The sequence below is a fragment of the Sphaerodactylus townsendi genome, linkage group LG03, assembly GCF_021028975.2.
Source record: "Sphaerodactylus townsendi isolate TG3544 linkage group LG03, MPM_Stown_v2.3, whole genome shotgun sequence".
Lineage (NCBI taxonomy): Eukaryota > Metazoa > Chordata > Lepidosauria > Squamata > Sphaerodactylidae > Sphaerodactylus > Sphaerodactylus townsendi.
This window is the reverse complement of record NC_059427.1, coordinates 4,084,270-4,098,810: the sequence shown is the minus strand read 5'-3', so window position 1 is coordinate 4,098,810 and position 14,541 is coordinate 4,084,270. Positions and strand designations below refer to the sequence as shown.

General features: G+C 44.2%; 2 protein-coding genes across 35 annotated transcripts in view; one reads left to right on the top strand and one right to left on the bottom strand.

Annotated features, from left to right (window-relative positions):
- The window catches only part of LOC125428587 (zinc finger protein 883-like), a 1,608,225-nt gene that overhangs the window by 1,500,199 nt on the left and 93,485 nt on the right, over positions 1–14,541 (top strand). The window lies entirely within an intron of this gene.
- The window catches only part of LOC125428550 (zinc finger protein 420-like), an 88,744-nt gene that overhangs the window by 6,299 nt on the left and 67,904 nt on the right, over positions 1–14,541 (bottom strand). For 2 of the 5 annotated variants that reach the window (XM_048488848.1, XM_048488851.1), the window contains exons 2-4: positions 5,191–5,295; positions 2,068–2,153; positions 1,500–1,626 (exon numbers count right to left, since the gene is read on the bottom strand). The exons of 1 other annotated variant lie outside the window; for it this stretch is intronic. In XM_048488848.1, the coding sequence (XP_048344805.1) occupies positions 1,500–1,626; positions 2,068–2,153; positions 5,191–5,295 (318 nt within the window). The remainder of the gene's footprint in view (positions 1–1,499; positions 1,627–2,067; positions 2,154–5,190; positions 5,296–14,541) is intronic. 2 more of the 5 variants (XM_048488849.1, XM_048488852.1) reach the window with 1 other exon arrangement.

Sequence of the window (14,541 nt, the reverse complement as noted above, 5' to 3'; positions counted from 1 at the left end):
ACCGTATGTAGCATTCATTCATCTGGCACTGGCAATCCTCTGCTTACTCCTTACTCAGATCTAATTGAAATGCCAGCAGAGTACAAAAAATGTCATAGAGAAGCCAGCAGAGCTCCCTCCATGTCCGCATTTCAGTCCAGGTATGGAAAAGCCCAAACTGGAGGAAGTCCCTCCTATCACTGTCCCACCTTCTCCTAACCAGGCGTCCCCTGGCACCTCTTCAAATGCCCTCTGAGGAGGTCCACATACAGGACTGCCAATCAGGGTCCCCTCTGGGTCAGGAAAGCCCAGAATCCCTCCCATATCAAAGGAAGGATTTGGAAGTAGGGGTGGGTAGTGTGGTGGCCAAGTTTGCAGATGATACCAAATTATGTAGGGTGGTAAGAACCACAAAGGATTGCGAAGAGCTCCAAGCGGACCTTTACAAATTAGGTGAGTGGGCTAAGAAATGGCAAATGCAGTTCAATGTAGCAAAATGTAAAGTGATGCACATAGGGACAAAAAATCCAAACTTCACATACACGCTACAGGGGTCAGTGCTATCAGTCACAGACCAGGAAAGGGATTTGGGCATCTTAGTTGATAGTTCCATGGGAATGTCAACTCAATGCATGGCAGCTGTGAAAAAGGCAAACTCTATGCTGGGGATAATTAGGAAAGGAGTTGATAATAAAACTGCAAGGATTGTCATGCCCATACCCTACTCACAAAGCAGTTGTGCGACCGCGCAGGAGTACCAATGTTGTTCAGTTCTGGAAGCCACATCTCAAAAAGGATATCGAAGAAGAGATAGAAAAAGTGCAGAGAAGAGACGCGAGGATGATTGAAGGATTGGAGCACCTTCCTTATGAGGGAGAAGGCTGCAGCGTTTGGGACTCTTTAGTTTGGAGAGGAGACGTCTGAGGGGGGATATGATTGAAGTCTATAAAATTATGAATGGGGTAGAAAATGTTGACAGAGATACATTTTTCTCTCTTTCTCACAATACTAGAACCAGGGGGCATACATTGAAAATGCTGGGGGGAAGAATTAGGACTAATAAAAGGAAACACTTCACTTCACGCATAGCGTGTGATTGGTGTTTTGGAATATGCTGCCACAGGAGGTGGTGATGGCCACTAACCTGGATAGCTTTAAAAAGGGCTTGGACAGATTTATGGAGGAGAAGTCAATCTATGGCTACCAATCTTGATCCTCCTTGATCTCAGATTGCAAATGCCTTAGCAGACCAGGTGCTCAGGAGCAGCAGCAGCAGCCCATTGCTTTCACCTCCTGCATGTGAGCTTCCAAAGGCACCTGGTGGGCCACTGCGAGTAGCAGAATGCTGGACTAGATGGACTCTGGTCTGATCCAGCAGGCTACTTCTTATGTTCTTAAGGATCATGGAGGGTGGCAGAGATCAGCCTTTGGATTTTGGTCATATAGCCTAACGATAGCTTTCCTCTTGAGGGACTTCCTCCCAATAAGAGGGAGACAGTCCAGAAGAAAAGGATCCTCACCTATAGAGGCCACATTCCCAAAATTCTCCAGCATGACTTCCTTGTAGAGAGCTCTTTGGGCAGGGTGCAGCAGGGTCCACTCCTCTTGGGTGAAATACACAGCCACTTCATCAAAGGACACCCCATCCTGGAAGAAGAGGGAAGAATGTCTTTCCATCACTGGAAAACGCATTCATGGGAGGAAGAGGCAAGAAGCTGAAGACAGCCCATTAGTGCTGAAAGAGCAGTACATAGAGGAGCAAAGAAGAGACCCATAGAAACATTGGACTTCCCCTTCCCAGCACTCTTTGAGGGATTTTGGGGCTACAGGGACTGTGCTCATTGGCACGGAACGAGCAACCTTGTGGGGAAGATGCCACAGATACCCATATGGGAAGGACAAAGTTGTTTTTGTGAGAAATAATTGGTCCAATATTGTGGTCATAGTCCCAGCTTCGGCTTCTCTGCATGTCCCATCCTAGACATGTTGTGGTTCCAGATTAAAGGAACCAGATCCTGTGAGCCTTGCAACAGAGAAGGAAGAAATCCTGCCCTCTTCTGCACTTCTCCCCCACGACATCCCTCATACCTCAACTGGCTGCATGGTGGCTCTTGCCCCTTCACCATGTGGAGGAGATGGTGGAGGAATCTTCCAGTGTGTTTCTCTGCTGCTGCCTGGGAGGTAGAGAAAGAAACAAGGTGGGAAATCCTTTCTTCCACAGATGCATTTTATGTGCCAGTCCCCTGAACCATCAGGGACATGACACTTTCTCTAAATTGGATTTGGGGCACAAGATCCTGGGTTCAGAAGCGTTGTCTCTCCCGCCTTCCTCTGAGAGAAGCCAAGATGCCCTCCCTATGATGGGCATGTGGTGGCAGAGCCCTGAGTGGCTAGGATAGAATGCCTGACGTGGGGCTATGGATTGGAGAAGCCAGCTAGGAATAGCTATCTTACTGCGCAGAGGAAAGTGGCCTTTGGCCAATTACGAACAAGGTGTTCGCTGCGTGGTGGATGTTGGCCATGGCAGATTTCTTGTACAAATCTATTTTCTCTAGCCCCACTTTCACTTTCCACTCTCTCTGCAGCAAGCAAATCCACTTAAGGCACAATTTTAATTTTGCTTCTCTGCCAGAGTAGGACAAATTTAATTTGCCAGTGGGCACAGCTTTGCCCAGACCTCTTCCCTCCACCCACAGCCAGCCCGCCTACTCTTACTCCCCCACTCTGTTTTGTCCATTTCCCCCCTCCCCCTCCTCCCTGTTACTGACAACTTCCCACTTCTCGTCCTGCAGTATCATAGAATCATAGAGTTGGAAGAGACTCCAAGGCCATCAAGTCCAACTACCTGCAATGCAGGCACACACAATCAAAGCACTATCATTTCTATTGCCCATGGCCTCCTTGCTCCTGCATATCTTCAGATTTAAAAAAATTACATAGCCATACTGATAGAATGATACATCGATACTAATACTTAAAAAATGTAAAAATAATAAACTAGTTGACCAGTCCAAACACCCAATTTGCCCCTGCATTTAATCAACAAGCTGGGACTCCCCTAGCCTGGTAGTTTTATAGACAAGCACTCAGTGATTCCAGACCACACCGGGAAAAGCCTGTCAGTCATGATGTCTGGATTTACAGCACATCAGGAGATGGACGATCGTGAATCTAGGGAGCTTAGCAAATGGCAGTTCACATTGTCCTTTGTTAGTTTTGCAGTTTGAATGTCGCCATTACTCCCGGGCCCACACTTCCCACCATAAAAGACAATCAGTGTTAGGACGAAGTGTACATATGCCGTATTCAAGACTTTTCTTCAATACTTCACTTTTTGAATGTTGATATATCAATTTATCACTATTTATCAATATTGATCTATTGATAAGATGAAAGATAAAAATGGAAGATTATGCTAAAAGTTATGGACCATTAGGGACCCTTGGACCATTAGGGACATGACACTTTTTCTAAATTGGAAACAGCATGCGTGGTAGAGAACCTATAAAACATCAACCCCCATCCGGACGCAAGCAAAAAGCCAGCTGATGGGTAATGCCTGACCCACTGCAAATAGGGCAGTGGATAATAATGCCAAACTGAAACAAACACTCCCCAACCAAGCCATGCATAATTGGCCTATGAGGGAAATAGTTTTCACCCTCTCTGCCTGTGCAGACCATGATGCTTTTCTGTGGCAGGGTCATTTAGCCAGACGGAAAATGGGCCCTTCTATCTGCAGTCTCATGTGAAGTTGCCTTTAATCCACCCTAAAGTGGCTGCCCTCATTTCCCCAGGAGCAGGGACAGTGGGCAGTGTTATGGGAGGGGATGTTCTGGAAGCACCCTCTTACCTGTGGGGTGCCACAGGGGGCAATCCCTTTCCCCATATTATTTAACATCTATTAACATATTATTTAATATCTATAGATGACACCCAGGTTTTTCTGTCATAGAATCATAGACTTGGAAGAGACCCAAGGGCCATCAAATCCAACCCCTTGCAATGCAGGAACACACAATAAAAGAACTCCTGTCAGATGGCCATCCAGCCTCTCTTTAAAAACCTTCAAAGAGGGAGACTCCACCACACTCCAAGGTAGTGGATTCCACTGTCCAACAGCCCTTACTGTCAGGAAGTTTTACCTGATGTTTAGGTGGAATCTCTTTTCCTTCATCTTGAACCCATTACTCCTGGTCCTAGCCTCTGGAGCAGCAGAAAAGAAGCTTGCTCCCTCATCAACATGACAGTCCTTCAAATATCTAAACATGGCTATCATGTCACCTCTTAACCTTCTCTTCACCAAACTAAACACACCCAGCTCCCTAAGTCTCTCCTCATAGGACATGGATTCCAGACCTTTTAAGATTTTTGTAGTTCTCCTCTGGACTCGTTCCAGTTTGTCAATATCCTTCTTGAATTGCGGTGCCTAGAACTGTACACAATATTCCAGGTGAGGAATATTGTGCAGAATGCAGAATAGAGAGGTACAGTTAAATCCCTCGATTTAGACACTATATTCCTATTGATACAGCCCAGAATTGCATTGACTTTCTCGGCCATCGCATCACACTGCTGACTCAGGTTCAGTTTGTGCTCTACTAAGACTCCCAAATCCCTTTCGCATGTAGTGTTATCAAGCCAGGGGTCACCCATCCTATATCTGTGCATTTCATTTTTTTCTGCCTAAGTATAGTATCTTAGATTTATCTCTGTTGAAATTCATTTTGTTTGTTTTGGCCCAGCTGTCTAATCTGTCTAGGTCATTTTGAATTCTGACTCTGTCCTCTGGGGTATTAGCTACCCCTCCTAATTTGGTGTCATCTGCAAATTTATTAGCATGCCTTCTAGTCCATCATCCAAGTCACTGATAAAAATATTGCACTGGGCCCAGGACAGAATCCTGTGGCACCCCACTAGTCGCTTCTCTCCAGGATGAGCCATTGATGGATGAGAACTGACCAAACCCTTTACCCTTACCTGAAATTTTCTACCTTCCAGACTGGGCAATACTTGCTAAGCTAGAGGCTGGAAAACTTGCGAGAAGGAAGTTATCTGTTTTTTAAGTTTAAGATCTACAGGTACCATTCAAGCACCCACAATCATCCAAGTTCTTTTGAGGATGAACTCAAACCGTGAGGACAAAGAAACCCATGGAAATTATCTTGCTCTTGGAAGAAAGATAAATCAACACACAGTCCCGGAACAGACCTGGATTGCTACCTGCCAATCCTTCATGTTCATCAGAGACCAGGAGAAATAGCTCATTTTCTTCTACCAGCCAGCATATCAGATCAGGTTTGGAAATCAGAAGTCCTATTTATCAGGAGGAAAAACAACAACTAAATGATAGTCTTTCAGTGAGCATATAAATTCAGCAGTTCCAAGTGATTTTGACTGTTCCTCTAGAAATACACAACAGACAACTAATGTGGGGACTCACAAGAAACCTGTGGGAGCAATTATCTCCTTCACTTTTGCTTCCTCCCCTCTTACCCTTCTTCTCTCAGTCTCTCACTCTTTCTTGCCTCCATGCCTGACATTTTGTATTTCTGCTCCCATCACCCTCCCAACCTCTCACATGCATCTTGCCCCCACCCCCAGCAGAGGCTCTCCTGTTTAAATACCTAAAGGTCAAGAAGGTACTTAATTCTTTGTTTGGGTTAAGCTCCCCCCCCCCTTTCTTAGTTGGCGCTCTACTGTTATCTCAACAGATCTCTCAACTACACAGATGAATAATCCTTAAGGTTTCTAGCTCCAGGTTAGGAAATGCCTAAAGATTCAGGGGTACAGCCTTAGGTGTGTGAGGTTTAGGGAGAGAAGAAACCTAAGCAGGGTATGCTACCAAAGCCTCCACTCCACAAAGTCACCATTCTCTCCAGGGGAACATATCATGTCATCAGCAGTCCCACTGTAATTCCAAGTTATTTCCAGGACTCACCTGGAAGTTGGCAACACCAGCACCCCTGGAGGAAATGGCTGCTTTGGATGGTCTGAGGCTGCTTTTGAGGTCCACCCCTCCTCACACCCCTCCCTCTCCTGGCTCCACCCCTCAAATATCCAGGAATTTCCTAACCTGGAGTTGGCACCCAATTGCCTTCCCATCCAACAGCCAACCTCCCTTTACCTGTCTCAAGTTTTCCATCTCCTGCCCTACAGCCTCTCGCTTGGAAAACTACAATCTTTCCCCACAGTGGGAATCAAAGCAGCTTTACATTAAGTCTCCTCTCCTCCTTTTCATCCACACAATAACCCTGTGACATAGGTACAAAAGGTGATCACACACCTGACTTCTTGTTGAAATCTGAAACAGCACCAGAAGGAGTGAAAGAGTGCATGACGCCAGGGAGCAATAACTGTGGCCATAACATACAAATGGAACAATGGCAGAATAGGTGACTTCAGTCTCAGCCTAGAATCTGCCTCTCCATCCTGCTGCAGGAATCTTCTAGCTCAGGAGTAGGGAACCTGCGGCTCTCCAGATGTTCAGGAACTACAATTCCCATCAGCCCCTTCCCCCACCCATCCCTACATCTCTCCATTGTGAGAACTTTCCATTTACGACCCCCCCCTTTTGCTTCCTGTTTCTCAACCAGTTTTTAATCCATATGACTTTCCTTCTTATTCCTTGAAATAAGATCATCTGGCCCCATCTGCCCCTTTGCCCCAACAATAGTCTTCACAAAATTGTATGTGACATTTGGTGTCGGCTGTGGGATACTCAGGGAAACAGGTGGAATAAGGTCCTGGCACTTCTGCACTTTTAGGAAGAGAGCAGAAAGATATCTGGGGAAGCAGAAGTATAATATAGCCACCAGCATTTTGACCTCTGAGGTGTGAGCACTGTTTAGAAGGCCTAAGTTGTTTCACCATGGGTACCCTTTCCCATATATTTTATTGGTCGGCTCAGAGAATGGGCCTATTGACAAGGGAAGTGCTGAAATGCTAACAGGTCATCACAGGGTCTTGGAAGCCTTAGGAAAGAGATCCCTACATGGGGGTTGATTTTCCTGAGTGTTCATTTCCCCTTCCAATGCTGAAGTGATTGTGACGCATTATGTAATTTGTGCTGCCAACTAGGGATCTGCACTGAGCTCAGCTCTTGGGAAAATAAAAACCCTATTAGCTGAACTCAGAGGCAGAATCACCATTAGGGCCTCACTTGGAATTGCCAACCTCCAGGTGGGGGCTGGAGTTTTGTTGCTATTACAGTTGATTCCCAAGAGACAGAGATCACTTCACCTGGAGAAAATGGCCAATTTAAAAGGTGAACTCTATGGCATTGAAGTCCCACCCTTCCCCTACTGCATCTCCCCCACCCCCCCACCCCATCCTGTCGATTTTACCAGCCAGGAATGAACAGTCTTTCTTCATTATCTCTTTGTTTTTATTGTTCTGCATTGCTTTTCCATGTTAGCTGTGTTCCTCCTTGCAGGCGAGTAGAAGAGCAGACAGCATTCTTATCTATACTGGATGTTTAACAACACTTCCAGTTTGTTACCCTGGGACAGTCAGCAATGTTGTATACCTGCAAAGGCCAGTATGATGAATCACTGTTGTTAAAACACAGAGGGAGTAGCTCACAGATTGGAACCTCATGCTAGGCTGATATTGTAAAGCGGAGCTGTGCTCCTTGACCCAGAGGAGGCCCCATCTGTTGTCATACTTTGCAATTCCTGACAGCTGACAGAAGGATTTTCTTTTTCTTGACTTTTCTGTAGCAGACTTTTCTTCAGCAGACTATTTTAGTGGCAGTGGAAGGTGACATCAAATCGTACTCAAACCTCTGGGGTTTTCAAGGAAAAACATGTTCAGAGGTGGTTTGCCACTGAATGCCTCTGTTTCAACACTGGACATCCTTAGTGGTCTCCTATCTAAGGAATAATCAGGACTTAGCATCTTACACCTGATGAGATCATGTTAGCCTCAGCCATCCTGGCAGGGTGTAGCCTACTTTAGGCTATTTAGGTACATTAACCTCCCTTCACAAAGTGTATTCTTTCTTTCCGTAGCACTTACAGGGGAAAAAACCTTGCCTGCTGCCAATGCACTATATGAAAATATATTTAAAGACCATCTCTGCATGACCACATCTCCCTGTATTGCCCTCGGAGACCCCTCCGGTCCACAGAGGGGAATTTGCTGGTGGTCCCGGGCCCCAGAACTGTTTGGCTGGCTTCAACACACCAGGGCTTTTATGGCCCCGGCCCCGTGGAACACTCTTCCTGGTGACATCTGGGCCCTGCGGAGTTTGTTGCAATTCCGCAAGGCCTGTAAAACACACCTGTTCTGCTGGGCCTTCTCTGTCCAGCCGGCTGGCTGGCCAGACCCCCCTTCCTTTCTTAAATCATTTCCGGTCCGGATGTGGCATGAGCATTCTAGTTTTTAGTGCTCTCATGTTGGGTTGTGTTTTTTACGCTGTGTATCTATTTTTTAACATTTCTGTCTTTATGCTGTTTTACATGTTTATTTTGATAGAATATTGTATTTATTGATCGTTTTATTATAAGCCACTTTGAGTCATAGAGATATGGTGGGGTATAAATGTAAAAAAATAAATATGTGGCAGCACATTTGCATTTACACTGGGTCAGTGAATGATGGGAGGGGGACAGCTTAATGATCTAAGCAAAGATATTTTGGTATGAGAAAAAAACCTATTTCTGTGAAGAATTTTAAGGTCTTACAGATCCATCATCAAGGACATAGGTAAGGAGGGTTTCTCGGGTTCAACCCCCCCATTACATGTCTGAAGTTCCAACCCTGTTTGTGGTTTTTAAAAGTTTTTTTTGGTTTTTGGCTTGCAGGGGGCGCAGTTTTTAGGCTAGCAGCACCAAAATTTCAGGGATTTTTTGGGAGACTCTCCTGATGATACACCCAGGCTTGGTGAGGTTTGGTTCAGGGGGTCCAAAGTTATGGACTCCCAAAGGGGGTGTCCCATCCCCCATTGTTTGCAATGGGAGCTAATATACAATGGGGGCTACACCTGAGGGTCCAAAGTTATGGACCCTGAACCAAACTTCACCAAACCTGGGTGGTATCATTAAGAGAGTCTCCTAAATATACCTTGAAAGTTTGGTGCTGCTAGCTTAACAATTGCACCCCTGACAGCAGGCACCTCCCAAATTTCCCCAGATTCTCCTTTTAAATCTACCCCCTTCGGCATGGATTTAAAGGGAGAATCTGAGGTCCCCAGTTTAAACATTGAAAGTGATGCTGTTTCAGGGAGGGGGATAATCCACCCCAAAACAGCATCACTTTCAATGTTGTTTTAACTGGGGACCCCAGATTCTCCCTTTAAGGTGGATTTAAAAGGAGAATCTGGGGTCCCTAGTTTAAACACCATTGAAAGTGATGCTGTTTGGGGATGGATTCCTGCATCACAGCGGCTGCCCATGGGTGTGTGTGTGTGCAAAACTCAGATTTTACACTGGGCTCCATTTTCCCTAGCTACGCCTCTGCCCAGAGGGGAGGGCAGAAGGGGTTGCTGGCTGGGAGCCCAGTTGGTGGGGGTGGGGAGGCCCCGCCCCCAAACCCCCGCATTAAAAATCTATACCTACGTCCCGGTAAATCTATCATAGATTTTGCACAGCAAATGTATAACGGGTTTCAGTTGTTATAAAGGAACCTTTTTCCTTTTTCTTGTTTACATGCGAGCCATGCAGGCAGCAATTGGAGCCCATGGAAACAATCCAGGTTGCTTTAGCCCTTTGCACAGAGACGCTTCTCTCTTTTTTAATTTCCTGCAACACACACGTAGCAATAGGGATGCGGAAATGAAACCCCGCAGCCATCCTGATTGTCCCACAATGCGATTGGCAGTACCTGTGTAGCTGCACATGTGCAACACGCAAAAACCACAGGGAAATGGCAGGCAGATTCTCCCTGACTGCATTCCGGTACTATGATTCACGATTTTATTATTGCCTGTGCTCAATAGAGTAGGTGATAAGGGCACCAAGCTGAGATGTGGTAGATGTGGACTCTGTGTTGTGTTTTGTTGGGAGCTAGATGATTGCTAGGAGTACAGGTGGGCTTGTCGTTGGGCTGCCATACCTGCTCTTACCAGTTGCTCAGATTCAAATGAGCAATGGGGTGTGACTTGGACACTGACACGTTCATGCATGCTTGCCAGCTCTGACTTGGGAAATTCCAGATTTGGGAGTGAAGCTTGGAGGGGCTGAGCTTGGGTAGCGGAAGGAGATTGACAGGGATGTGATGATACAGGGTCTGCCCTTTGAGCCACCATTTGTTCCAGTGGAACTGGTCTCTGTGGCCTGGAGATCAAGTGTAACTTTTATTTTTAATATATATACATTAATTTTTTGTTAACTATACAACAACTACAAGACTGGTGGACCTGCCACCCTACATAAGAAGAAGAGTTTTGATTAATATCCCCCCTTTCTCTCCTGTAGGAGACTCAAAGGGACTTTGAGAGGGGCCTTCCCTGCTCACAACAAACACCCTGTGAGGTGGGTGGGGCTGAGAGAGCTCCAAAGAGCCATGACTAGCCCAAGGTCACCCAGCTGGCACGTGTTGGAGTACACAAGCTAATCTGATTCACCAGACAGGTGTCCACAGCTCACGTAGCGGAGCAGGGAATCAAACCGGGTTCTCTATATTAGAGGGCACCTGCTCTTAACCACTACACCACCTTGGCTCAGTGTAGGAAAAAAGGCATAAAATATATAGTGTCAACCTTTGTCCCCTGAAAAAATGACTCTTAGCCCATACTGTGGCTATTAACAGGTAACAGAATAGAATAAAAGAGTAGACAAAAGAAAAACTAATTGGCTCCCATCCTGCCCTCACCTTAAGCCTAACATTTCTAAGTACCCAATCCCTTTTATTTTTATACCAGTTTCTCTTATTCATTCCCCATCCTTTTTGTTACAACACTAGAATGAAATACTATACCAATATACATTTTTCACTTTAGGATTCATCACTACCTATTTTTCTCTCTCCTAACATGCATGCCCCTGTATTATATCAAACCATTATAAAACTGTTTCTAAATTTATAATTATTCCAAATCCTGATTCTTTATCCACCTCACACGTCTAATTTTTCTATCAGTCCCTCCTACCCCTCCTAATTCTCAATTTAATCCTTGGTGTTTTATTACTCTCTCCTACTCTGACTCAAGATAAGAAAAAAGGAAGCAAGCAACACTTTCAAATTGTCTGAAGTTGTTCCTTGTTCTCATTAAAGAACTGTCTTGCATTTTGAAATCTGTAATCCTCTGATAGGCCCCATAAAAAGGATCTCTCTATCAACAGCCATCAAAAACACAATCTCTCTATCAACAGCCATCAAAAAGAAATTCTCTTCTCTTTCATAGCATCTGTAGGAAAATTTGTAATCCTTCTTTTTGATTAATATTGAAACTGCATGTTCGTTTTACAATGAATGCAAAGGATCTCCTCTTTGAGTGATCTTCGTGTCAAATACATAACACAATCTTGGGGGAGAGTCTTAGTTTTTGCTGCCTGACCTTACATGATTCTCTCATTAAAATTAAATCTTGATTGTGAAACTACATCTTCTTTTTACAATACATGTGAAGGTTCTCCTCTTTAAGAGATCCTTGTGTCAAATACATAATCTTGGGGGAGATTCTTAGTTTTTCCTGCCTGATCTTACACGATATTTTTACCCACCATAGGATCCATTTCTCCAACAGAAAGAGACATAATCTTCCCGAGTTCTACAGTAAAGTAATTTATAAGATCACTATTCTTTTCAGGCATAGCATGTATCCTTAATGTACATTCCCTGTGTTTCATATGCAGCAAAAGAACTTTCTCTGCTTGACGATGCATCGTTCTGGTTGACTCCAGCCATTGACTCCAACCATTGTCTTAGACTCTGCGAATTTTTTTTAAGACAGTAGCTAGTCATTTAATGTCGCTCTTTATTTCTGTTATCTCCCCAACCACTTTGTATATGTGTTCCATTTTTTATTTCATCGCCATCATGTCCATTTGTTTAGAGATTAGCAGCTATTCTACTCTTTGAATTTGGTCTGACTTTGGAGTATCTGTAGCTGTTTGGCTCCCGCTCTTTTTATATACCTCAGGTTTTTCTATGATTTCTTCTCTGTGTGAATTTTTTGGTGGTAAGTAACCTGATTATCCCATCAAAAGCTTTTCCCACACTCCAGGCATTTATATGATTTTTCCCCAGTATAAATTCTTTGATGAGATGTAAGGTTTCTATGATCACGGAAACTTTTCCTACACTCCAGGCATTTGGGCTTCTCCCCAGTATGAATTCTTGAATGGGAAGTAAGTTTGTTACTCCGAGTAAAGCTTTTCCCACACTCCAGACATTTATATGGTTTCTTTTCAGTGTGAATTCTTTAATGAGAAGTAAGAAGTAATGAGAAGAATACAATCACTGAAACTTTCCCCACACTCCAGGCATTTATATAGCTTTTCCCCTGTGTAAATTCTTTGATGTGAAGTAAAATTGGAACTCTGAGAGAAGGTTTTTCCACACTCCAGGCATTTATACGGTTTCTCCCCTGTGTGAATTCTTTCATTGGAAGTAATGTGCTCACTCATACTGAAGCTTTTTCCACATTGTAGACATGATTGATGTTTATTCTCACTGTGAACTCTTTGGTGGTATTTATAGGTTGTATAGTAACTGAAGCCTTTCCCACATTCCGGACACATATTTGCTGTCTTCCCTATATAAATTCTGTGATGAGAAGTAAGAGTTCTGTGAGTACCAAGGCTTTCCCCATACTCCAGGCACGTATATAATTTCTCTCCTGTGTGAATTATTTGATGAGAAGTAAGGGTTCTACAACTACTGAGGCTTTCCCCATACTCCAGGCATTTAAATAGTTCCTGACCTGTGTGAATTCCTTGATGGTAGATAATGCATGAACAATAACTGAAGCTTTTCCCACACTCTTGCCATTCTACACCAATGAACAGAGCATGTGAAATAAACAAGATTAACTCGAACTCTTCACACAGCAAAACAAATATGATATTATAGGTATCACTGAAACCTGGTAGGATGAGTCTCATGATTGGAACATAAGAATTGAAGGGTATAACCTATTTCAGAGAAACAGATCAAATAGGAAAGGAGGAGGAGGTAGCATTATGACACAAAATTAGGAGGGGTAGCTAATACCCCAGAGTCAGAATTCAAAATGACCTGGACAGATTAGAGAGCTGGGCCAAAACAAACGAAATGACTTTCAACAGAGATAAATCTAAGATACTACTCTTAGGCAGAAAAAATGAAATGCACAGATATAGTATGGGTGACACCTGGCTTGACAACACTACTTGTGAAAGGGATCTGGGAGTCTTAGTAGACCACAAACTGAACAAGAGTCAGTAGTGTGATGCGGCAGCCAAGAAAGCGAATGCAATTCTGGGATGCATCAATAGGAGTACAGTGTCTAGATCGAGGGATGTAATTGTACCTCTCTATTCTGCATTGGTTAGACCTCACCTGGAATATTGTGTACAGTTCTGGGCACCGCAATTCAAGAAGGATATTGACAAGCTAAAATGTGTCCAGAGGAGGGCAACCAAATTTGTAAAAGGTCTACAATCCATGCCCTACGAGGAGAGACTTAGGGAGCTGGGTATGTTTAGCTTGGTGAACAGAAGGTTAAGAGGTGACATGATAGCCATGTTTAGTTATTTGAAGGGATGTCATGTCAGTGAGGGAACAAGCTTGTTTTCTGCTGCTCCAGAGACGAGAACCAGGAATAATGGGTTCAAGGTGAAGGAAAAGAGATTCCACCTAAACATCAGAAAAAACTTCCCGACAGTAAGGGCTATTCAACAGTGGAATGCACTACCTCGCAGCATGGTGAAGTCTCTTTCTTTGGAGGTTTTTAAAAAGAGGCTGGATGGCCATCTGTCAGGAGTGCTTTGATTGTGTGTTCCTGTATGGCAGGCGGTTGGACTTGATGGCCCTTGATGGTCTCTTCCAACTCTATGATTCTAAGAAATGGTTTGTCCCCTGTGTGAGTCCTTTGATGAGAAGTAAGACTTTCATGAACAGCAAAGCTTTTTCCACACTCCAGGCATGTATATGGTTTCTTCCCAGTATGAATCCATTGATGGGAAGTAAGACTCACTCTCCATCTGAAGCTTTTCCCACACTCTTGGCATTTATATGGTTTCTCCCCTGTGTGAATTCTTCGATGGTAGAGAAGACTTGTACGATAACCGAAGCTTTTCCCACACTCTTGGCATTTAAATGGTTTCTCCCCTGTGTGAATCCTTTGATGAGAAGTAAGGCTTTCATGAACAGCAAAGCTTTTTCCACAATTCAGGCATGTAAATGGTTTCTCCCCAGTATGAATCCATTGATGGGAAGTAAGACTCGCTCTGCACCTGAAGCTTTTCCCACACTCCAGGCATTTATATGATTTCTCCCTTGTGTGGCTTCTTTGATGGGAAATCAGACTCTCTCTCCAACTGAAGCTTTTCCCACACTCTTGGCATTTATATGGTTTCTCCCCAGTATGAATCCATTGATGGGAAGTAAGACTCACTCTCCATCTGAAGCTTTTCC